We start from the raw sequence: 23,983 nt of genomic DNA on the forward strand, positions 1-23,983 counted from the left end.
AACTGTTCTGTTAGCCAGGACTCTCACAGTAATTTGATTTATTTTCAAATCTGACCTCCATCTAGCATACAAACAATAGTGATTAAATACATTTAATACATATGCTATTAACGTTTAATGTTACTTTGTCTTCCCAGCAGTCTTTAAATTCATAGTGTATTTCCAGTATCTCATAAATTCAACACATTTCCCGCAGATTTTTACAAAATGAGATAAATCTGATGAGGTGCTGAGCACCAGTACATCAGCAGTTTACTGTATGGTCAGCATTACTTCATGGCCCATGCATTTCAGACTTGACCCTTGGTAGCTAAGTATGGATCAGCACTTTGAAAGGGAAAGCAATGTTCAGCATTGGGCAAACTGATTTATTAAAAAAGCCTTTACTGACCTTCATTAAAATCTATGTCTGCCTTAAGACCCTGCTAATAAATGGAGCACCAGCTCCATTAGGTGACTGTGTGTCAGCCCCTAAGCTGCATATTGCTTTTGAGCTCAAGAGCTTTCCCATCTGCTCTTTGGGACATTTCAGTCTGTATCTGTGTGCTATCCAGCACACCTGCTTCCCAATAGCTGCACCTGCTGGGTCAATTTATTGTGTTATCCTAGTTGTCTTACTATTATTTGATCTCACTGTATTGTGAAGCTTCATAACAAATAGAAAATAGAAAATTCCAAATTATCACAGATCCAGGTGTGTGGTATTCTATAAGCACTAACTGCACATTTAAAACAAAGGTTTTAAAATTTCAAGACAGATCTTCCACTAGAATGAGGCTGTTTCATGGAAGTCACAGGCCAGTTTTACTCATATTTTAGAATAAGTAAAGAAGCACATCTATTGTATACACTTTCCTAGCTTTAATCCACTTTTGGAGTACCTGGCTCTCTTTTACTGGAACTAAGATCTCTCTCTGATTTGCTCTGGCAAATATAAGTAGGCCCATTATTCTAGCTCCAAAAGGAATTGTGAAGGTTTTATTACACACAATAAATATTCCAAACTTCTTGCTTTAGGCTTATGCACAGGACATTTACAACCAGGCACATCATATTCTCTAGCAAATAATTTCTAAGAATGTATATTCCAATAAAGTAGTTGTCACATATTTTATGTTTTGTGCATAGCAATCTTGACAAATTCATTTTGTCACCAACTACTTATACCTGGGATTAACAAGAAAAGAAAATGGCTCTAAGTTTGAGCATCTGTCTTCATTACTCAAGGCATTTCAGTTTTTTCTCCTGTGAACATGATCAAATCACATATGTTACAGAGGGTGTCAGAGAAATCAGTACACCCTTAATGATTAAACAGCTCCATTTGAAATCATGGAAATGAGGAGGCTGTGTTCTGCCTATCTTTTTGCTTTTATACTACAGCTGTAAACTATTTGGTTGAGCATGCTGAAGTTTCCTTTCAGAGCAGCTCAGAGGTGCTTGGCACAGACAGGTGAAGTAGGGCAAGGGTATGCTTCAAAATGAATAGTCATTCTGGATGTGAGGGCAATGCCATTAGTGAGAAGCTGGAAGGGACAGGCTCTCACCCATGGAAGGAAAGGGCTTCTGTACAAGAGAGAGATGCCAACAGCAGCCATAATGCCTCGGAGAGATGACACAAGTGGGATGTGCACTGCTGGCTCAATACATATTTTTAAACTCCTGGCTAGTCTACTGCTGTCCATAAAAATGCCTATAGCTGTCCATAAAAATGCCTATAGCATTCTCTGAGTGGTAGAAGCAATTAGTTGAAAGAAATACCTGCAACTTAAATCCTGTTAATCTGATTGAAAAGTAAGCAAATCCACTAATGAACAGTGAGACCCCTGAAGTCAGGCTCCCATCCCTTGTCTCTTTGGACCATTGCCAGTTACAGAATTCTCAGACAGGACACAGGGTTTGTCTTAAGAGAGGACACAAAGCAGAAACCGAGGATTTGTTTTATTTGAGATGTCATTATAGAAATGCTTAGTAATCCTCTGCTGCTATTCTGTTTCAAAATTGCAGTGTAATCAGTTGGCACCTGTTCTTTCTGTATAACTGGCTGCAACACAAGAAAAAAATCAATAGGGCACACCAAGGAAAATGATGCTCTTCTAAGAAAACAGCAAATTATGCCCTATAGGGAAGAAGAAAGGGAAGATTCTCTCTTTTACTTTTTTTGTTAAGTTGTGCTCCTAGAAGATGAGGGTGTAGTCTGTGGTGCATCCATCAAGCTATATGGTTAAGTTCAGACAAACTAAATTATTTAAAATACATGTAAACTGGGAAATTTATTTCACATGCAACTGGGAAATAGTCCCAACTGTACTAAGAATATCTGAGCAGATCAGATAAGATCTGATCACCAGATTTAAACATGCCTCAATGACTAGGTCGTACATATTAGCTTTTGATTCACTAGAACTTCTAGGACTGAACTTAGTCAAGACTTTATATGAACTATAGGATATTATTAAATGAAGCATTTTCTTTCTTGTTGCAACAGTCATTTTAAATATTCTGTAAAAATGCAAACAGTTTACAGGATAGAAAAAGAATATTTTCAATCCGCTGAGAATTGCAGTAGTAACAGTCTTCTTGATAAGATGCAAAATACACACATGATTTAACTGTCACCACTATATTTCATATTTTAATACATTATACTTCAGGCTTTTCCATGACAAAAGATTTCCAATGACACAGTTTAAAGACCAGAAGAAAAACAAGCATTTAAATGCACGAATAGAAATGCTAACACTGTAGAGTACAAGTCAGGGTAAAAGTCAGGACAATGACCTGTGACACAAGTAACTGAAATAAGTGCTAAGCCTCAGCACACTTTTTTTTTAAAACAGGTTTCAGGCCTATTTCAACTACACAGAAACTTGAAAGAGACATCAATGCTTTTGGAAAAGATACATGAACTACAGGAGGTACTTTGTTTTGATTATCTCCCTGGGGCAGCTAAATACAAACCATTGCATCATTAATGCATGTAATGGATCAAAACTTACATGTCCAGAGACATTCAGTTAAGGCAGTAGTCGGTGATCCTAATGTCTGAAGAATGATCCAAAATGTGTTCAGATAACAGCAGATGAAAATACTGCTTTCATTATCTTTATTTAGAAATTAGGAGTCAGACATGGATAAATACACCATTTCACCAACAGGAAGGGAGTAAGAGTGCTCTACATACAGAAAGAGAGGTACAAACCAGTTTCATGCAGACTGTTTATATGATAAAGCAGTGAAAGCTTTTCTGATGTTGGCAACAAATGCAGAAAAATTGTTAGTTTCTCTCAGTTTAAGCTGTAGCTCTGCAATACAGTCCAGAGGAGGAGTACAGGAAGTCACTAAAATGACACAAATTTGCAAAAGATTAGACTACTATTAAAAGAATGAATCCATACCAGTGTTTCCCTGCACCTACAAAATACTAGTGTAGTTTATCTTTTTTTATGTTTTCACTTCCACCTGTATTATTTTTGAGAAGCCTAATTTTCTTTCAGCAAAGAGAAAGCCTCAAAGAACTTAACAGGTTTTTTGATTTACTGACCTCCCACTCAGTGCTGTGCTCCTGCCTGAGTTGTTACAGCAATTCCCAGGAATCTCGAGCCTACTCAAAAACTGAAACATATTCCTAAACAATTTTGTTGCTCTGCAGGCAAGCAGATTGTAAACTGATGTAGCCCAGCATATGATAGACTTTTAACCTCAACAGTTTAAATCTGAATTAGTAACACCAGAATCTGTTCAGTTCATACCTGGGGCATGGCAGAGCCCCAGCAGCATCTGTCTGGAAGCTATCCAGCACTCAAATTCCATAAATGAAGTAAGATCCATACAGCCAAACCAGCTTTGAGATCCAAAAAGCTGTGCCCTTACAAAAGGGGAATGCTGGATTTCAAGTTTTATTCTTTCACCTATGTCACCCTTTTTCTGCCTTTAGGCTTTTGGGACAAGTTGAAATACACCTGTCAGCACAGACAGGCAGAAAGTGTAGCAGAAACAAACTACAAATGAAGCATCCTCATCTCTGTATATGGGCCTTCTCTTGTTTTGCTTGATACAAAGTAAACAGCATCTCCACAAATGGAGGGCAGTGAATATAAGCAGTGGTATTTTCATGTAAGGTAACAAGACAAACATAATTAAAGAAACAATATCACCATTGCAAGATTTTTCATTTGGCAATTGGAAGATAAAAGATTACAATTAACCTGCACTTTACTCCTCTCCTTTTTTCAAATGGAGGTGTCAGATACAGTCCTCTTATTTAAGTACTCAAAATTCACATACCTTCATAGTCCCCTTGTTCATTTATAGAAAGGGTACACATGTATGGCTTATCAGGATCTTTGTGGTCAATGTGTCTGAATATAAACTGTAATTGCTCATCTAAAATAAATACAAACAGAAGTAATTAACTCCATTAACATCTGCTGCAGAGTCACAATGATGATTGAAAATCACAATACAAAATTAGCTTCAATTCATATTCTTAGAACACTGGTGAATTAAGCAACCCTGGCCTCTTTGCAAGACAATGCATTTTAGCATATTTTGCCATTTGAGGGAAAAATGTAGTGTCTGGGCTAATCCAACTGATCCCGTGTGTAAGCTGTGTGCTCTTCACTGCACTATCCAACATGAACCACATTGTATCAGTGCACACAGAAACTATGGAAGCTACAGAAACCTACCTGGAATTCTACGCATCTCCAGTGCAAGATGCTCTTTAAACAATGCTTTAATCTTGCTCACTTGTTCCACTTTCTCCTTGGCAGCTTTATTTTTAGAAGATTTTACTAGAATTTAAAAGTCCATTGTAAGTATCAAAGGCAAAACATAAAAAACCATCTAGAACAGCAGAAAAGCCACAAAGAGCAAGTGTTAAAAACAACCCCTCCTTCAATTAAGAAAATTTACTTATTACCCTTTTACTTACTTTCCATTTTCTTCATCAACTCTTTTTTAAGCTCTTGGATGCTGTCAGTCAAGTTCTTCTGCTGCTCTTGTTCTTGATTTAGCCTTGATTGTATTTCTGTCAACTGCTCTTCCTTTTCTGCTATGTATTTGCTCTGCTGGAGAATCTCTGAAAGGAGGCAAGAAAATATGAACATATACAGTTGATTAAGTCCCTGCCATTTAAAACTATAGTTTGAAATTATTTATATAAATAAAACACAGTGGAATGCATGCTACCATAGCTGCAGAGAGAAGTCAGCTTAACTATACCAAGAGCATCAAATGGAAGCTTAAAGTGAAAGTTATTCCTAAGAGAATAACTTTCACTTTAATAAGTATTAGATATAAGATATTCCTAAGAGAAGCTACAAAGTAGGGAGCTGCTCTGATACTTTAATGAGATGAAATTTGTTTCTGGTGCCAGCACTATATACATCTTCAAAACATGAAGATGGTGGCTCCTGCCCACAGATAATGACAGAAAGCCAAGAATAGAAACACTGACCGATATAAGAGCTGCAATCATTTTACCTGATATTCTGAAGTTTACAAAATTCAGCCAAGTTAACCCTAGACTGATGAGCTGACAGTATTATCTTACTAATATGGAAAAGACATAAATAACTTCACAATAATTAGCTTTACTAAGCAATTTAATTTACTTTTCCTACTGCAGTCAAAAAATTCTGACACTATTGTTTTTAATTCTTATGCTCTATGCAGAAAACTTCTATTTTTGCATCATCAAGGAAGTTTTTCAACAAATTGCTTTTGACTTGAAATTTACACTGTAATCAACCCATTATGTTTGGGTTTCATTCTGTCTTCATTCTGATGTTATTACTTACCATTTCAAATGTGAAGTTAAACATACTATTCAGCTATATTAAGTTAATTTTATAAAGGTTGGGCGCAATAAATAACTGTACCATTGTTATACTCGTGAATTTTGTCAATCATCACGTCCTCTTCTTTCAGCTTCTTGGACCATTTCTCTGTAAGGGAAAGTTACTTCTGTTATCTGAAAAAGTTTGATGACAACTTGCAAAAAGCAGAGTTAAGAGGAGCATAGAGCCTTTGTACCTGAAAGAGCTTCTAAAGTCTCCTTGCACAAATCTCTCAACGCTGAAGTCTGATTGTTCTGTTCAGTACCATAACTGATTTTAAACTGGATCCAAAACTCTTTCATATCTCTTTCAAAGAGTGCAACCTCATCTTCCGCCGGTGCATTACCCATAGCGCTGCACCAGACCTGTGCGGGAACAGACGCAGCGTCAGGGCACGGGAGGCAGTGGCAGCAGGGCTAACTCAGCACAAACGCTCAGGGCTGCTTTTACCGCCCCGCCTCGTTGTTCAAACCTCTTCGCGCAAGGTCTTTTTGTTGTCACCATCGGCTCACTGGGAGCCGCGTTTCCCTCGCAACTCTCCCAGCGCTCGGCTCCCGCGCCAGGGGAGGTTCCCCCGCCGGCCCCTCGCCGCCCCCTCACCGCCCGCCGGCCCCGGTCCCGGCCCGCACCCACCGCGTCCGAGCCGCGCCGCTTCCCGCCGCCAACGGCCGCTCCCGCCCGCTCCGCAGCAAGCGCGCCGCTGATTGGCTGAGCCCCGCCCCGAGCCCGCCGGGCCGTTGCTGCGGTAACGAGCGCGAGACGTGGCCGGCGTGAGGGGCGCGGCCGCCATGGTGGGGCGGGCCGGTGCCGTGAGGGGGTGGCAGCCGCTAGCGTCGCTCCTTCCTCTCGGGATTGCGGGTTGGGAGGCGGTGTCAGAGTCTGCTGCCTGCCGGGCCGGTGGGGAAAGCCGCCTGTTCAGTGCTGAACAAACAGCGCTGCTCATTTACGCTCCTCTGAAGCCATAGCTTGTTCCCAGTGTCTGGTTTACTCATGGAACACACTTGCGGTAACCGGTCTTAGATTTTGTGAGTTTCCCAACAGCCTTTTAATTCGCCCGTCTTGAATTCTCTCAAGAATGTGGAAGAAGCTCGTTCTTACAGGAGAATGACCTGCAGGGGTAATTGCAGTCCTTTTTGCTGCGGGCAAAGTCACCACACAGTAGCCCTGCCTGTACCCAGTAAAACATTTTCCATAAACGTCTGTCAAAGTGACAACAAAAATCTGCTGCTTTATTTTATTGGTGACAGAAAGTCCGTCCTGGGCAGTTGAGTGCGGCGTTAAGAGGCAGCTGAAAAGCCTAGCTCAGGGTTGGAGAGCTACTGCAGCTTAGGAGGACATTACAAAGGAGCACAGAATTGACATGCTGGCAGTAATAAATTGACTCAGCTACTTGTGGCACATTTCTGACTCCCTTGGCTATGGTTGGCCTAGGGCTAGTTTTAAGAATTAGAGCAGGCTAGTTTCAGGGATTAGAGAATGACAGTAAGACAGGAATCTTATTGGAAAGGGAATTGAAAGACTGGGTTGGAGATTGTTGGCCTAATGGGTTCAGTTCCATTTCTGCCTGCAGTTCATGGAACTTGAAGGAATTTTATCCTCTCTAGGTTGCTTCTTATTTCTAAAAGGTAGTTCTTCATACTTAAAATAAGTAAAATTCCTTACATGTGACTTTTTCATAGGCATGCCAGAATTGTATTCCATGCACTGTTTATATAATTTATACTTATGCACTTATAAACACAATGAAATACAATTACATTACTAATTTACATTACTAATGTAAACAGATATTAAGGTCTGGGAGGTCTGGTTATTGTTATAATGCACAGATTAGTTTTGTTGGCTTTGTGCCTGCATAGTTAACTTTATAGCAGAGAGTAATGACTGTGCTAACCAGGAAAGATCAGATTAAGGTGGCAGAATGAAGAGAAGGAGACTGGGTTATGTTAACTATTGCTAAACCTCTATTGCTTAAAAAAGCCTGGGTCCAATGAGGAACGCTTGAGGGCATGAGATATGAAAGTAAAAAATGAGAGAGAACACAAGCTTCTTGAAATATTCTTCTCTTCCTAATTCAAAAATTAAGGTGTATCTTTTCAGTGTTCTGCTTGGAAAACATTCACACCTGAGAAAATAGTTGTCAGCTGTTGTATACAGTGTCTGCTGGTGAATTTAGCAAATTGCTTGTTAATCCTTGTAGTTGGTCCAGTGTCAATGGAAATACTGGTGTGGAAATTCATGTTATTGTTCAATTAACTAAGCATAATGTGCCAGAAAGTTAGGCCCATTACACAGGCCTCCATTAACAGTGTTGCAAAAAATGTTTGCTTTGGTGGTTTTTCCATGCCTTGCAAACATTTACTTAAAGGCATCTGTTGACTGTTATGTAATATTTGCTCTAATATGTAGGTGCAAGGCAGCTGTAAACACTTTATCCTCCCTTCAGTGAGGATCCCTGGATCACCAGCATGACTCTTGCTTTTACATTTTATGTGTGTGTGTGTATATATATATATACACACACACATATACATGTATATATGAAATCTTTGGTTTTGTGTGTCTTGGAAAACACAGTAAACCAAGAAATTATCAATAAATTAAAAAATACATGAACAGATAGCATTTGAAAGGTTTTTGCTCCGAGTTAAGAACTAATTTATGTCAAGGCCAAACCTTGGCTCTCCAATATCAAAACAAGAGAAAGCTTCAATTTAAAAACTTAATTGCCTACACATTCTGACCATTTTGTATAGATCATTAGGTTTCCCTGCAATTCACCATACTAAAATACAGCAAATAAATAGTTTTATTTTGAGTGAATTTGAAGCTCTAGGGGGATTACAGAAGCTTTTTGCAGTGCTTTGCATAGAGGAGTGAGGGAAGTCTATTGAGGAAGTGTTTCTCCCTTGTCAAACAAGTTATTAAATACAGTATTTCAAGTCATGTTTCACCATCTTTGTTGGTTACTACAGCTTGGAAGGTCTTTAGTGTCTCAGACTTTTATTGCTTGTGTAACATGACAGGCAGGACAAGAGATTACTAGTATGTCAGTTATTGATTTCCTCTTGGATGGAGCAGGATCATGGCTGATTCCAGGCACAGTGAGAACTGCCTCTCCCACAGAAACACACTTACCTGTTCCAAAACTTCCATGGTGTCTCTTTTGTATCTTGTGGACTTGTTGAGATGATTTAAACATCTTTTATAAACATGACTCCTCTGGTATCTCTAAGCTGAGGATGTAGGAGCTTCTGAAACACTCTGAAAGAATGTAGGAGAAAATGAAAGCCTTTTCTCTTGTTGTTAGTCTTTATTATGTCTAAGGTGCTTATCTTTCTCTATTTAAACATAAGAATCAGCAGCAAAGTCCTGAAAGTTAATATCAAGAGGTCTTCAGCATTTATACTAAAAGAGGTTCATTTACTGAAACATTGCCAAGACATGTCTTCAAACATTAAATTTACAAAGTTTCTGGAGAGCCAAAGTGTGCCTGATGGGTTCTGTCTGAAGAAGAGTTCAACCTGAGCGGATGCATTGCTGTCCTAGTGCATAGATAATATGGGTGGGTGGGTTTGAATTTATAAATTAAGCAAACATGCAAAAAGTTAATTGCAATTATTGCAATACTTCTGCACATCCTGTGTCAGAGGCAATTTTTCAGCTACCACTGACTAACAGTGGTACCATTAAAGAGGGACTGTAAAATGACCTATTTTATTACTTGGTAGACTCTCCTAAGGACATTAAGTTGTATTTGATGGAAACTTATGTACTGCAAAATATTTTTTCCTAATAGAACAATAGTTATTTAAACCTAACCTCATTATAGTTGTTGCTCTTTCAACCAAGTACTAGAAGTAAGATGTCTGTTATTCAGCTGCCAACTGACTTGGCATTTGCACTCACGTTTGAAGCTAACTGTTCTTGCTAAACTAGATTGGAAAACAGAGGAAGACCTCAGATTTTCTGCATTTCTGCATACTAAACCCAGACATGTCTAAAAGAGTGATTTTTTTATTGTTTATAGTAAGTTTTACTCATCTTTAAAGGCAAGGTACTTTTGCAGTAAAAAAATGTAGCAAAAGAACATTTTCTGTAGCAATAAGGTACAAAGAGGTATTAGAGAGAGATTTCTAAACAAATATTGTCTTGGGGAAGTACTGGGAAAGAGAAAATTAGTTCAATCCATTCATTTCTATGACAGTTTCCTTGCTGCACATTCTGGAAAACAGTTATGGTATACAATGTAGCTAGAAACAAACATCCTCAAATATTTTCAACTGAAGTGAATAATTCAGCCTGTACATAGAAAAATATTGTAGTTATTTAGAAGCAGCACATTGAAACTTTTAACCTAAAGGTTTTCTATATGGCTTAATGCAATTGATAGCAATAAACATATAGGATTTATCTGCTAAAAAATTTCTGAAACCAGACTATTATTAGTGAAAGTAAATGGGAGTAGTTAAAGTAAATGTGAGATTGTGTCAGGAAGAGAAATCTCCTACGTCCATTTAATTGTCATGCCTTATTTGTTGAATCTAATTAATGTTTCCATGTGACTTCCCTGACCACACATCATGAAGCCCTCTTAAGCCATTAAGCCCCTCTTAGCAAAAACAGTTAAGTGGTTCATATCTTTGTCTCCACAGCTTGTGCAATTTAGCTTGAAGTGCATGGAAAGAGTATTAGGGAAGTGTGCAGTCCATATATAGATCTGCTTTTGTCTTCTGACTCACACTGTTTTAGATACACAGATAATAATTTGATATAAGATATGAATACATCAGAATATTAGAGCCTGACAAAGAGCTTGAAGTTTTCCTCTGATGATATCAGAAGTTGATATCATCAGGCTTTTAGTATCCATTTAATCTCTTGTAGAAAGTTCTTTTCATGAAGCCACTTCAAATGAACATAATATTCTACGCTATAGTTATTAGTACTAATATTGATAAATCTGATACGCTAATATATTGTCTGCTGTAGTCTTTTAAACTTCTGCTGTGTGGCAGAATCTTTTTGCTCTTGGCTGTTGGCTCTGGAGAATGGCTGTGCTTCTCTTGGGAGTGGTTCAGGGATAATGCTGATTATCTGTTCCCAACCTTGCTGTGATTTGTACAGCAGGTCTCATTCTGTCAGGCTGGTCAGCAAGAAGGGGGGGCTGCAGCTCCTCCTGGCAGAGGGGCGTAGGACTGGCGTCATGTGAGCAATGCCCAAGACTGGTGATACTGAAAGATGACTCAGAGACTGAGCATCTTCTGCATTGGGCCCTGGATTAACAGGCCTCTTGTAGGAAGGAAACAATTGTTTTTCGGTATTTTAAGAATATTGTTGCTTTGAAAATAAATCTAGAGCTCGACAGCATGGTTGATATATGGATGCTGGTTGCATTTTCCCTCACTGAAAAAATGTGTTGTGCAAAGTATTAGTTGCAGCCAAGTTCTGTTTCAAAGTGAAATGTATGGCTTCAGTGACAGTCCTGTGAAGATCAGTAATTTGTGTATTCTTTCTATCCTTTGTACAGGCAACACTTAATGAAGTACACACATTAGTAAGATGTCCATCTTGCTGAGAAATGAACTGTGAAAAAGTTTACGCAAACATGTTCCAGCTGTTCCTACAAAGGGTTGCAGGAGTCACACATTTTGTTTCCACAAAACTTTCCTCACAATTTGCTGCTGCTCAGCATGTACTAACATGTGCTTCACTTAGCTTCCTACAATTAAAATTTGCAAACAAAAAAGCTTTCCAGTGCTAGCAGACTCATGTGCTTTCCCAGAGATTTGGAGCCACGTGTTTCAGGAATGGCTGGGTACACCACGCCAATGTAATATAAAGGCAACGTCAATCACCTTCTCTCACTTTTTAATAGCTCCCCTCCATGATTTGCATTCTCTGTGACTAGAAACTTTAAGATTAAAGGAACTTTATTTCAAGTATAGTTTAATCCTTTGAAATGGATCTCCTTCACAGCAATGGAGTGCTTATCATTCAGCATTTACAAAGGGACTACAGGGCTTACCAGGATTTCCTTAATTTTATGTCACATGTTGGTGATCCTCGGAATATATTTTCAATTTATTTTCCTCTTTGGTTTCAGCTCAACCAAGTGGTTGGTACTAAAATGATATGGGTGGCTGTCATTGGTGACTGGTTCAACCTCATATTTAAATGGTAAGAAGTTGCATTTGTTTTAAAATTTGGTATTTTTAATAATAGTTACTATATGTACCTCAAGTTTAGAAAACTTTCTGTGAATAATGTACTAGTAGATTTTCCCTGGTAATTATAAAATAGGAATTCACAATGAAGATATTAAAGATATGTTTGAAATAATATTGTAATAAGATGAGAAGAACCTGTAGAACTATTATAGAATAGCTTTGTGAATATAGCTCTTCATATTCTTTGTAAGATTATTTATCATGCTTTGCTGAGGCCTTCTTATAAATATTTTCATTTAATTTCTTCTCTTTTCTTTCTTCTTCTTTTTTTCTTTGTTTTGGGGGGTCAGGATTTTATTTGGCCATCGCCCTTACTGGTGGGTCCAAGAAACAATGATTTATCCTAATCAGTCAAGCCCATGCCTTGAACAGTTTCCTATAACATGTGAAACTGGACCAGGTAAGAAATGCTGCAGATTTCCTTGGTATATTTGATAGGCATAGTGGCTTAAAGCGGGGGAGAATGGAACTTAGGAAGGTCTTATATGATACAGAAATCTCAGAGCTCATGTATCAAATAGCACACAAAAACAAGGAGAGGAAAAGGAAGAAATACAATAGGTATTTGCTGTATGACAAGAGTATTTCCTTCATTGCCTTTAAAAGATGCAGAGGAGGGTGACTTGCTTTAAAAATAGCTACTACTAGAATGAACTGGTGTATTGGAAAGAAATTTTCATAAAATTTGTGAAATACGTGGTTTAATGTGTTCCAAGACAGAACCCAGGGCTGTTGAGTTTGAGGGCTTGTTTGCTGTTGCAACAAATATACAAACTAAGCATATGGTTCAGTGTAAATAATAGTCTCAGCAATTGATTACAAAATGTATCACAAGTGGAAAAGAACCAGAACCAGACACTGCCACTGAATGTTTGTGTGGGAGTATGTGTACAAATATATGGGGAAAAATTATTTTTTGAAACGTTCCTATTCAATATATTTTCACTTTTTATGTCTCATTATCTTTACTGTGGAAATCAAATGCAATACTGATGAAACTAAATGAACTTATGCAACGCTAATACGTGCAATAAGATGAACTTGCATTGAGCTAGCTGAATTTAGTTTAATTTGTTGTGAAAGAAGATACTGACTGTGGAAATGATGTGCTTTGTATCTTGTCGATGCCACTGAAAGCTTTTAAGCAGATTGCATAGCTGTATTTTGTTAACAGCACCCTGCATTACATCCCATTGTAATTGTGAACACGAAGCTTAAGCCGTTGTATGAGGCAGGGTTTAATGATGCCTGGTCTTTCTGTCTGCAGTGTCTTTCAAGTTACTTCATTTGTGACCTAAGACAAAGTATTGGAGCCTTCAGATCTTCTCAAAAGACTTCAGAACTGAGCCCATTCAGTGCTCTGTAGATCCGAGCCCTGGCTCAGGAGACAGTCAGTGTTTTACATTTTGATTCATTGAACCAGAAGGTGTTTCTTCTTGTTACTATCTTTCTGAAAGGTCATTCCTATTTCTGTCCAGTGGGTATAACTGTCATATTGATTCCTTCTTTGCACTTATAATGACCACATTTTTTCCCACCTCCAGACTTACGCTGGACCATTAAGACTGTCACTGACCTGTTTCTCGTTAGCAACAGGAGGCACAGTCAGTCAGGTGTTACATGCACACAATCATTGAATGAGCTTACATAGTACTTCACACACTTTTAAAATAGCAACTTTTAATAAAAGATTAGAGAAGCAGCCACAGACATGTGAAAAGCAGCTCCAAATACTGCTAGGAGTAATATAGCCTGAACCCCAGACTCCATGTCTCAGCAAAAGGGAAAGCTGAGGCAACTGTACAGATGACTACATGGCTAACAGTTTAGGACGTGAATTTGGTTTGTATTTCTGGAATTAACTGAACTAAAACCCAGCAGCCGTTTGTTTTCTAATATTTGTAAAACTTTGAGTAGGTAATTTGCAAATAACCTATGAAATATTATTCCTAGATGACATTTTCCTAGATGACAACAAAGAGAAGCTTTTCCATTGCTGACATACAATGTTACTGTTTCCTCATCAGTGACATTTGTTCCATTGTGAGGTTTAGGAGTGCACATCTGATAGGAAATTAGCAAAAGAGCTGGTAGAGTGACTCTAAATGTACTGCCAAGCAGAATAGCAAAAATGAATGCAGGGAGTCAGGAATCATTGCTTGTCCTGTCTAGACATTTCTGCTTTGCTACTTCAATGAAATTTTCTTTTACTCTACACACTACTAGATAGTGCTGGCTCATAGCACATTCTTGAGCCAAAATTATTTCTTCTGATTGTGAAATAACCCTGTCCCTTCTCTTTTGTCTCCGCAGAAAGCCAAGATGCAAAGGTCACATATTTACAGATTCCAGTAATCTAATTTTTTCTTTCCCTGTTTTGATTTGTTGAATGTACATCTGGTGAACATGAGAAAGGAAGTGACAGAGTAATTTTAGGAATCACTTCCCTTGCATCATGTCATCATACCTTGTTTTATAGTGATTTTCACAGTTGTAGGAACTTCTCTGTGGTTTCATATTGCTTCCAGTAAAATTGAAATTTTACTTTTTAAATTAAAACAAATCAGACATATATTATTATAATCTGGACTAAAAAGAAATCAGTGTTGTTCTCTATATGAGAGAGTGTTCCCTCTTATAGACTGCTGTAAGGAGACTACTGTGTGCTGTACCTGTGCAGCAATTAGAGCATCATATCATGTGCCAGTTTCATTGACAATCTGCTTTTAATCTGGTTGATATTTTACAGCACCTTAAAATTTATAAAATTAATCAAAGCATAAAGACACATTTTTTTTCTATTTCAGATGCATTTCTAAAATTATTACTAAACTACTCAAAATGTTAATTACCTGCATTGTAATATTGCTAATGAGACACAGCTCACAATTGTTAACACCATGGTAATTGCAGAAGCAGATAAAAAGCAGTTTGGAAGTGCTGTCTAAAGTTATACTGGTCCTTTAGTTTAGAACATTACAAAGAGCTAAATTTCTGTTGCTCTTTTTAATTATGGGGAGGCTCATTCAAACTTTTTTTATGTGATCCTTATACATAATTTCTACATTCCATGCTACAGCTCTAAGACAGCCCTAGGTGCTTTTTAAAATTTTTAAATACAAGTAATAGGAAAATAATATGTTTTCCTATCAAGATTCCAATTCACACCAAAATAAAGTGAATAAGCTATTACCTTTTTTATTTCAGACAAGTGTTATGGATTCCCTATAGACGAACCTTCTGAAAAATTCATATGGCAAAAATTAACTTTTTAGAAGCAGTTCACATTCTTTCAGCCTTTGTTAGCCATTTCCCTTCTAAATTATTAGGTGCCTGAGTACCAGTAGGCATTTTCTGTATGACAGATGTCACAGTCTTCATTCCTGAGTTGAATATTTCCTTTTTGTTTTTGCTAGGAAGTCCATCTGGACATGCCATGGGATCATCCTGTGTTTGGTACGTAATGGTCACAGCAGCACTTAGCTACACAGTTAGATGGAAAGATAAATCAGCTGTTACCCTTCACAGGTCAGTACCTTTCCATGACTCCAACTCATTATATGCAGATGTTTCTTTAAATATATGCTTTATTTTTAGTGGACTTAATTTAAACAAATATTCACAGTTTGGTCTATTTTGTGAAAAAAACCAACAGCCCTTTATTATGATCTACTTCAGCTGAAGAAAAAGTATATTAAGAGGATTTATCTGTTTGTATAGTCTGGTATTTATTTACAGAAATTGCATACAATTACAGACATTCAACTTACAGACATTGCATACAATATCTCTGAATCAGTCATAAATCTTCAGTGCTGGAAATTTTTAATTCTATAATTGTCACTATGTATTGGAATTTTTTTGGTTAGTACATAAATTTACTGCTTTGATGGTTATCCTTCACCCATTTTAAAGCAAGTGCACATAATTTTGACAAAATTTGCTGTAATGTGTTGCTCAGCTCTATGGGAAAGTCTTGCAATTGCTTTGGTGGCTGTTCTTTCTAAGGCTGCAAGGTTGTTTTCACACTGTGTGAATTTTGTCATTAAGTAATTAAGTTTTGCTTATAGCTGTGACTTCATGATGTTTGAGGTATTAGTCCTAATTTAATCTGCCATTGATGACTTTCATCACTTGAACCACAGAGGTGTCTTGGACCTGAAACTTCTGAGATCTGTTCCTGTGACCAGTCTTGATACTGTTTTAGTACTGACTTCAGGCTTTTAATCATCTGATTCTAAACTACTCTGTTTAGTAAACCTGTGCTGGTAAAAGCATGAGCCTTACGTGAAGGGTGTTGGGGTAAGTAGATGAAATATCTTGTTTTAATTTTTAAGCATCTTCCTGTTCCCTCTTAGACTAACGTGGTCATTCCTCTGGAGTATTTTTTGGATTATCCAGATCAGTGTGTGCATCTCAAGAGTATTCATAGCAACACATTTCCCTCATCAAGTTGTTCTTGGAGTATTTGCTGGTAATGCTGATATTTTTTCTTTCCTCTTTAACCTATATGCATTTTTTTTTTTTTTAAATATGAGAGAAGACAAGAGATTTTTAGTAGTTGGACTCCTCTTGCAGCTCTGGTGGTGCTCTCCACTCCCTGGAAAATCAGGGATTTGATAATAGTCCAAAGGTAAAATTTGTGAGGTAGAATGTACCTGCTGCCTATGTAATTCACAGTGAAGAGAGTGAGCCCTTCTCCACCTGCCAGTTGATGCTGTCTGTATTGTGTCCACACTGTCCCAGACTAGCTCTGAGTGCTTTGTACTGGCTGCATCTGATCTTTAACTGTGGAAGAGATCAGAGAGGAAGTTGCTCCTACATGGTTCTGACCTTTCCTCTCAGGAGGAAGTTATTTGGGTCACTTCAAATGGTGTCCAGGTACAAAATAGCATGTGTGCAATGTGGACAAACACAGAGACCTGGGGCAAAATGGAAAAAAAATGTAAATAGCAGGACAAACTCCTCTGGTTGATTTAAGATGCTAAAGTACATTTTTCAGAGTTACTTAAGCATGTTATAAATTGGTATTCAAGGAGTCCAAACTATAAGCAGTATCTCTGGTATCTGTCTGACTTTAAGGAGGGTGACCAGTGCATTGAGCAGGGGCTTCCTGCTCATGTTCTCTTTCATGAAAGCAGTGCAGCCTGGGCAGCCCTGGCTAACAGCTTTCCCTCTTCACAACCAGGATAAAATGAGTACAAGAGAAGATAAGTGTGTTCTGTGTCTTTTCCTTCAACACTCAAAGCCTGTGTGGGAACTGGTGTTGAATTCTGCATTGCTGGAGCCAGTCTTTGAGTGAGGGACTCTTTTGGAAAAGGAATGTTCCAGTTTACATCTAATATTTGATAGGTTGTCATCTGGGAGATGCAGTCAGGCCTTAAGGTATGCCTCATATCAAAACCATGCTTGGTTTGTTTTTTTATTCCAAAGTGGCAGTTTTGAGTGGGATTAAAGGTTTTGTAATGTACTGCAAAAGTGGTAAATTGTGTGTGTATATGTGTATGTATAAATATATAAATATATATATATAGACACACACGTAGATATTTTTTACATATTCTTCTGTCTTTAAAAGTCAAATTCTATAGGGATACTGTAGAAAATGCTTCTTCAAAGTACAAGTGTATTCCCTGTAACACTGAGTTTCTAATCCACAGGCATTCTTGTGGCAGAAGCATTTGAGCATACCCCTGCTATTCAGACAGCAAGCTTGAGAATGTACATCAAGACAAACTTGTTTCTTTTCATCTTTGCCCTTGGCTTTTATCTATCCCTCAAGCTTATTGATATTGACTTGCTATGGTCCGTTCCGAAGGCCAAGAAGTGGTGTGCCAACCCAGACTGGATAAACATTGACACAACTCCATTTGCTGGACTGGTGAGGAATTTAGGTGCGCTCTTTGGTTTAGGTCTTGGAATTAATTCTGAAATGTTCATCACGAGCTGCAAAGGTAAAAATAGCTGCAAGATAAGTTTCCGCATATTGTGTATAGCTGCTTCTTTAGCTACCCTGCAGCTGTATAATTTTGTTAAGATTCCTACTCATACTGAGTATTTGTTCTACATTCTCTCTTTTTGTAAGAGCGCGGCTATGCCTCTGACTGTCGTTGCCTTGGTTCCATACTGTGTCCACTCGTTAATGAGGACAACTGAAAAGAAACTTAATTAGGTGAAGTTTCAAAGTGGTTAGCAAGGTGGGGATGGATGTGAACTGTTTGAGAACCCTCTGCAAAGGCAGTTTTGCTAATTCATTTAAACTAAGGGGATGCCACTGCATCTTTGATGTACTCCTGGTAAGTAACCAGTACATCCAAAATCCATACACTCAAGCAGCTGAGAAATATTAGTTGCTGATTTTATTCCTAGAAATATTGCAAGCGCACTGCAGTATGGTTAGAAATGGCCCAATACTCTGGGTCATAATGAAGTTTTAAAGTATAACCAACCATCTTTATTTAGCTATATGGTGGTCTTTTGATTCTGTCCATCTCTAGCTAGATAATGCTTCAAGCATCAGTTGTACATAGTGATACTCAATATTTCATTTTTTATAACTAGATACTGTGTGTTACACTGCTACATAATGGTGTGACAGTATCACACCACCTACTGTACGGCTCTACCCAGGCACTGTGAAAAAGGCCAGCATACTTATAAACAAGGCTTTAGATTTAATTTATTGAGCTTCCTGAGCAAACCAGCTTCTGATTAAGTCAGATGAGAAAAAAAAAAAGTTTATTTCCACTGGACTCTGTAAAATATATTTTTGCATTACTGTGTGGTTTTTGTCATTTTTACTTTCTGAAAGTGGTCACATGAATCATGAATGAGACAAATCACACCTTCAATAGGAAAAATACTTTAATATGGTGTAAAAAAATCTTTGGTTTCTGTACATCTACACAGAGCAACAAATGAAAAATTTGTCAGTAATGAAATTATCTCAGTATATGATCTCAAGAATATTGTTCATGCTGCTGTATTGCAAAGATAATTCACTGCTAATTTTTCAGATCAACAGTCACAAGCCTGAATCACTGTTAGTAGTTGTATAAATCATGAAAACATGGTTGCACACTGTCACTTCAAGTTTCTAGTCTTTGTTTAACTAAGCACACCAGTAACTAATATGTTGAATATATGTTTGCTATATAAAATGGATTTTCTAAAGGGGTAACCTCCCATTTTATTCATTATTTGTCATCTATTGTATATTTCCTTTCAGTGCACAATCTTTAAGTAGTATTTTGCTGATACCATCCCATAAAACTCTCTTTCTCTTTCTGTCTATATGTTATACAGCCTATGCCGGGCTATAATAGGAGTAATGAGACCTGCATATATATGATCTGAAAGCAATAAGGCTTAGAAGATGTAAACATGGTATTGCTTCTAGGCTTCCAATTAGGTAGGAGATAACTGAAAGAATCTTATTTAATTGGGTAAACAAGGTGAATAGTTTGGTGTTGGCCTTTGGGAATGAACAAGATTCAAATTACAGAAACAAATCTGAAACAGGCCTCCTTAATTAAGAGCCCATTAAGACTACCATGACTTAAAAATATTAATCGTCTGCTTTTAACTCTGAGAAGTATTCTGTTTCATGTATCTCCTGATACCTTCTTTAATGGTTCTCAAACTTTTTCCCACAGCAGCTGACCTGAAACCACTCTTTTCTATAATTGTGACTCCTAAGCAAATTCACTAAGTTCATGGGATGAGACACAAACAATGAAGAACAAAGACAGCTATGACAAAGATTTCAGCTGTGTTCAAGTTGCTGTGTACTTTGTTATTCCCTGCCATGTGAGATGACCTACAGAGGCATCGCAGGGCAGTAGCAGGTTGATTGAGTTGTTCTGTTCCTGGCTCCTCCTAGCCAGCAGTAGGAGATTATTAATGCATAGCTGTCCAAGGTTCTCACCACAGTATTTGCATTTAGTGGCTATTTGAAGCTGGGGTTATGAGTAGAGATCACATTTCTAGGTTTCTAATCACGTGAGAGTCTCTGTTTCCCAACACTGACAAAGAACCTTGGTGCTTCTGTTGTTCTGCAGTATTTTTCTAAGCTCTGTAAAGGCATGTAGGAAGATGTGGGCTCTCACTCACTTTCTTGGAGTGTCCTGTTAGTTCATTCTGTAATTTCAGTGCTTCAGGGAAAATGACATAGAACATCTTACTGTCTGAACCACTTCTTAATTCTTCTTCAACTATTAAAACATTACTAAATCAAAGAATGGTGATATTACTTTGAATAATATCAAATTAATAAATTTAGTGTAATTTTGCTAGTAACTTCAGAAATTAACTGATTGATAATGCAATGCCTAGAGGACACTTTCTGAGCAGCTGAGCGTGTTGTGTTATGGAGATTTGTGTAAGAGCTTGAAGAATCTCCAAAGAGAGCTCCCAAATCTTCCAACAGATTTAGCCTTTTCCAGAGTGGTGGAATAGAAAAGTGTAAAGATGATCATGATATTTTGATAGAATTAGAATTGAAAATCAGGAGCCAGGCATGTAGTTGTTGCAGTGAAATAAACCTGTATGTCCCTTACTCAGGCTTCAGTAAATTCATTTGAGTCAAAAATTACAGTCCAGACCTTATTTTAATAGACTGTGTGACCTTACAAAGAGCTCAAATTGTTAAACATTTAAGCTGTAATTTCACCAGGCCTTTGCAGCCTGTGAATTATTAATATTTGGAACAGATACAGCACATATATGCTTGCAGGATGAGCTAACAACTCAGCTTAGTATGGGCCACAAACCTTTTGAATTAAGGTTTTCTTATGTAAGAGAGTGAGTGGAAAGTGTAGGACTGATCCCCTTTCTCCCCTAGGATCCTAGGAGAAATTTAACCTTTTATTCTTGATTTAGAGATGCCAAATAATTCCTGACTTAAAGAAGCCCATAGTAGCATTGGGAAAATGCTATTCCAAAGTACTTCCACCTCTCTACAGAAAGATTCTCATGAGGCAGGAGTTATATGAAGTGAAGCTGTCCCTTGCTTCTCATACAAACTAGCTGACAAGTTGTCATTACATTCAGTTCACAACACTCATGCTACTATGCAGCTATTTCTTTTTATACTTCTCATTCCCTCTTCTCATTCTCTTCTCATGTTTAGCCTTCCTGGTGGAGGGACTCTGGGCCCAGACACGCTTCTACCCAGAGGAGTCTAGTTGGAGCAGGAGCTGTATTTGCAGACCAGTTACTCAGGTGCTATCCCAAAACAGTATCATGGTTATATCTGCCTAGAGGAATAGGGTGTTGGAAAATGCAGCTGCCATGGACCATGCAGAGAAGCATACAGCAGGAGACACCAAATGACACCATCTACTGTCAAGACTAATAACTCGGGTCTGGCTTGAAAGATGTAAGCAAATGACTTTGGAATGGTTCGGGAATATTGTCACCAAGACCCAGGGCTGGGACATTTTACTGGTGAGGCAGCTGCAGCAGCAAGACCAGTCCAGCTCTGCACTGAGCATTCCATCAAGGCATCCAATACACAGTGAGTGCATTCTGTTGGAATAGCACCCTTCCCAAAATTTAGGTCTCTGTGTTTCCCAGCTGCCTGGAAAGAGGATAATGTTGTGCTGCTGAAGAGCAGCAGCACAATCACCCAGCTTGGGCCAGGCCCTGTGCTCCTGCAGGGAGATAGCCTGTTCCTGTGCAGGCAGGAGTTGGCCTTCTCAGCAGCTCCATCCTGAACAGCAAGCCCTTGTCACAGACATAATACTTGCTGGCTGCTGCCACATACTCATGTCCTTAGCTGAAGGGTAAGAGAAGAAATGCTAGAGCACAAGAGCCTGTAAAAAAATACAATTTATTGGTTTAATTTGGGTCACAAAGGTATTGCCCTTTAGGAAAAAGAATTATGAAATAAGTTTACATAGTCATTGTAATTTTTAATGAAGAGTCATTCTTTTTCTGTGTCCTTAAATAATAATATTAATTAAATATAATATACATACGTCTGCAGGGTATTGATAGTCACTCTGTCAATAGTTTCCTGAGCCATCAAACTACTTATTGCTCTGAATTGTAAAAAGGCTAAAAAAATTAAAGCAAATAATGCAGCTTTTTCTTTTACTTTTTAGTTAAGGTTTAAAATACAGACTTCCTTAGAGAAATTGCCATTTTAGTGCTGGCTGTGTGATTTCAATAGGGTATGTGGCAGTAATTCTGTTAATGGAGTTGTATTAAAGTTGAAATTGGGTTTTGCTGCCTGGAATTAAGGGATGTATCCTAATAACCTTTTTACCCTTACAGCTCTATTTACATACTGCTACTGTTGCAGTATTTTATAAGTGCTTCGACTACTTATAAAGTGAGTGGAAACCTGCCTGCCCACCCCCCCCCCCCCAGCCCAGATGCAGATTTTAGGACATGGAGAATGACTTCTCTAGTTAATACTCTGTTGTTTAAAATCAATATTTAAATATTGAAACTGTAATCTATACTTTCTTTCTATCTGCTTTTCTCCAAGATCCTAGTCAGTAAAGAGTCCTGTTGTGCTGCAGACAAAAACATATTTCAGTGAAACTTGTGGTAGATGTTACAATAAACTGTGACAGATACAAGTTTCTCCCAAAAGAAGCTCCTTCCTGACCTTTGTCATTTATGAATATATTGTTGTTCTGTTTATCAACTGTATTTAATACAATGAACTAATTACGCCTATTTTTTCCACCTCCACTTGTGATTGTATTACCCTTCTGAAAAAAAGAACATATCCATTCACCATTTCAGTAGAAGTGGTTTAAATAACTGATAATTAACCATAGAATTTTATATTAATTTAACCAAGGCATTTATTCCTATTCAAAAATCTTTTTGACAGCTGATTAGAATGATGAATATTAGCTGGAGAGTGGTGGGCTAGGAAATTATCTTCACCAGCTTCTGTTCCTTACCTTGATTGCTTTCCTTACTTTTGTGGAGCTGCCTCCTTCGTAAGTACTGACTGGTTTGTTGAAGGGGCACAGCTGTGTCAGTGCTGCAGGTGCACATAAGGGAAGCCCAGCCTCCCCCAAGAGCACTGCTGACGTGTGTGGTACAGTGGGTGAAAGAGTGGAGCTTCTGCATGTACAGGAAAGGCCTCTGCTGAAATTGTCTGCAGACCAAACACTGGGACAGATTTGGTCCCTTCAGATGTACAGCATCATTTGAGGGGTTGTTTTCACTCATTCAGCTTACCTAGAGAAAGGGCAGTTTCCTGAACAGCAGAGTCTTCCTTGATTGCTAGTTGAGGCATCACAGGACTGTGCAGTCTGACTGCAGGTAATGGCAACTTCCCAGATCACCAGGAAAGATCTTTTTTTCCCTTATCAGTGGGCTAAGATACTTCCTAAAGTATGAGTCTGTGCTTAGTGCCTTGCATGTGCTGGCCAAGTGTGCTTGATGCAGACAGCTACATACATTCAGGATTCCACAGATCTCTCTGTATTGTAGAGCACTCACTCCATAGCACAATGGAGCACCAACATACACATACCTACCACAAAGTATTTGCTTACAGAAATCTTTCAAATTTAGAATCACAGTAATTCAGCTAATTGGGGCTCCAGTAGTAACAAGTTTCCAGTAGGCTCCTTCCATGGCCATCAGTTCATCATGAGTGCCCCTTTCAATGATGAGTCCTTGTGACATCACAGCAATGATGTCAGCGTTCTGGATGGTGGACAAGCGGTGGGCGATGACGATGCAGGTGCGCCCTTCTCTGGCTTTATCCAGCGCTGCCTGCACAGTCTAAAGGCAACAGACAAAGTGTCAGAATAAAAATGTGCAAATACAACAGAGCTCAGAGCTGGAGGAACCCAATTGCTTCAGATTAATTAACCATATTGTGCAAGACTTGTAAAAGGGACAGCGAGACTAAATCAGAGGTTCTGATATTGATGT

General features: G+C 38.3%; 3 protein-coding genes across 9 annotated transcripts in view; 1 reads left to right on the forward strand and 2 right to left on the reverse strand.

The window, feature by feature from the left end:
• Window positions 1-21: 21 nt before the first annotated feature.
• SPC25 (SPC25 component of NDC80 kinetochore complex) lies at window positions 22-6,552 on the reverse strand. Of its 3 annotated transcripts, none has more exons than XM_018911507.3 (7): window positions 6,477-6,552; window positions 6,040-6,208; window positions 5,886-5,951; window positions 4,937-5,083; window positions 4,692-4,796; window positions 4,288-4,386; window positions 22-3,341 (listed from the first exon to the last, which is right to left on the reverse strand). In XM_018911507.3, the coding sequence occupies exons 2-7, from the start codon at window positions 6,191-6,193 to the stop codon at window positions 3,208-3,210; spliced, it is 705 nt and encodes a 234-aa protein (XP_018767052.1). In that variant the 5' UTR covers window positions 6,194-6,208; window positions 6,477-6,552; the 3' UTR covers window positions 22-3,207. The 3 variants fall into 3 exon arrangements, with proteins under 3 accessions (XP_018767052.1, XP_018767053.1, XP_009086210.1); XM_018911508.3 differs by having other exon boundaries at window positions 6,473-6,546; XM_009087962.4 differs by lacking the exon at window positions 6,477-6,552 and adding an exon at window positions 6,316-6,445.
• Window positions 6,553-11,805: 5,253 nt separating this feature from the next.
• On the forward strand, window positions 11,806-18,522 carry G6PC2 (glucose-6-phosphatase catalytic subunit 2). Its single transcript, XM_009087963.4, has 5 exons — window positions 11,806-12,023; window positions 12,364-12,473; window positions 15,490-15,601; window positions 16,432-16,547; window positions 17,734-18,522. Exons 1-5 carry the CDS (start codon window positions 11,806-11,808, stop codon window positions 18,243-18,245), a joined length of 1,068 nt encoding a protein of 355 aa, XP_009086211.1. The 3' UTR covers window positions 18,246-18,522.
• Window positions 18,523-21,891: 3,369 nt separating this feature from the next.
• ABCB11 (ATP binding cassette subfamily B member 11) overlaps window positions 21,892-23,983 on the reverse strand; it is a 42,795-nt gene continuing 40,703 nt past the window's right edge. For all 5 annotated transcript variants that reach the window (XM_018911505.3, XM_050976791.1, XM_050976790.1 and 2 more), the window contains exon 29: window positions 21,892-23,830. In XM_018911505.3, coding sequence (XP_018767050.1) covers window positions 23,630-23,830 — 201 coding nt within the window. In that variant the 3' untranslated portion in view covers window positions 21,892-23,629. The remainder of the gene's footprint in view (window positions 23,831-23,983) is intronic.

This window comes from Serinus canaria, chromosome 7, assembly GCF_022539315.1.
Source record: "Serinus canaria isolate serCan28SL12 chromosome 7, serCan2020, whole genome shotgun sequence".
In the NCBI taxonomy this organism is placed as follows: domain Eukaryota; kingdom Metazoa; phylum Chordata; class Aves; order Passeriformes; family Fringillidae; genus Serinus; species Serinus canaria.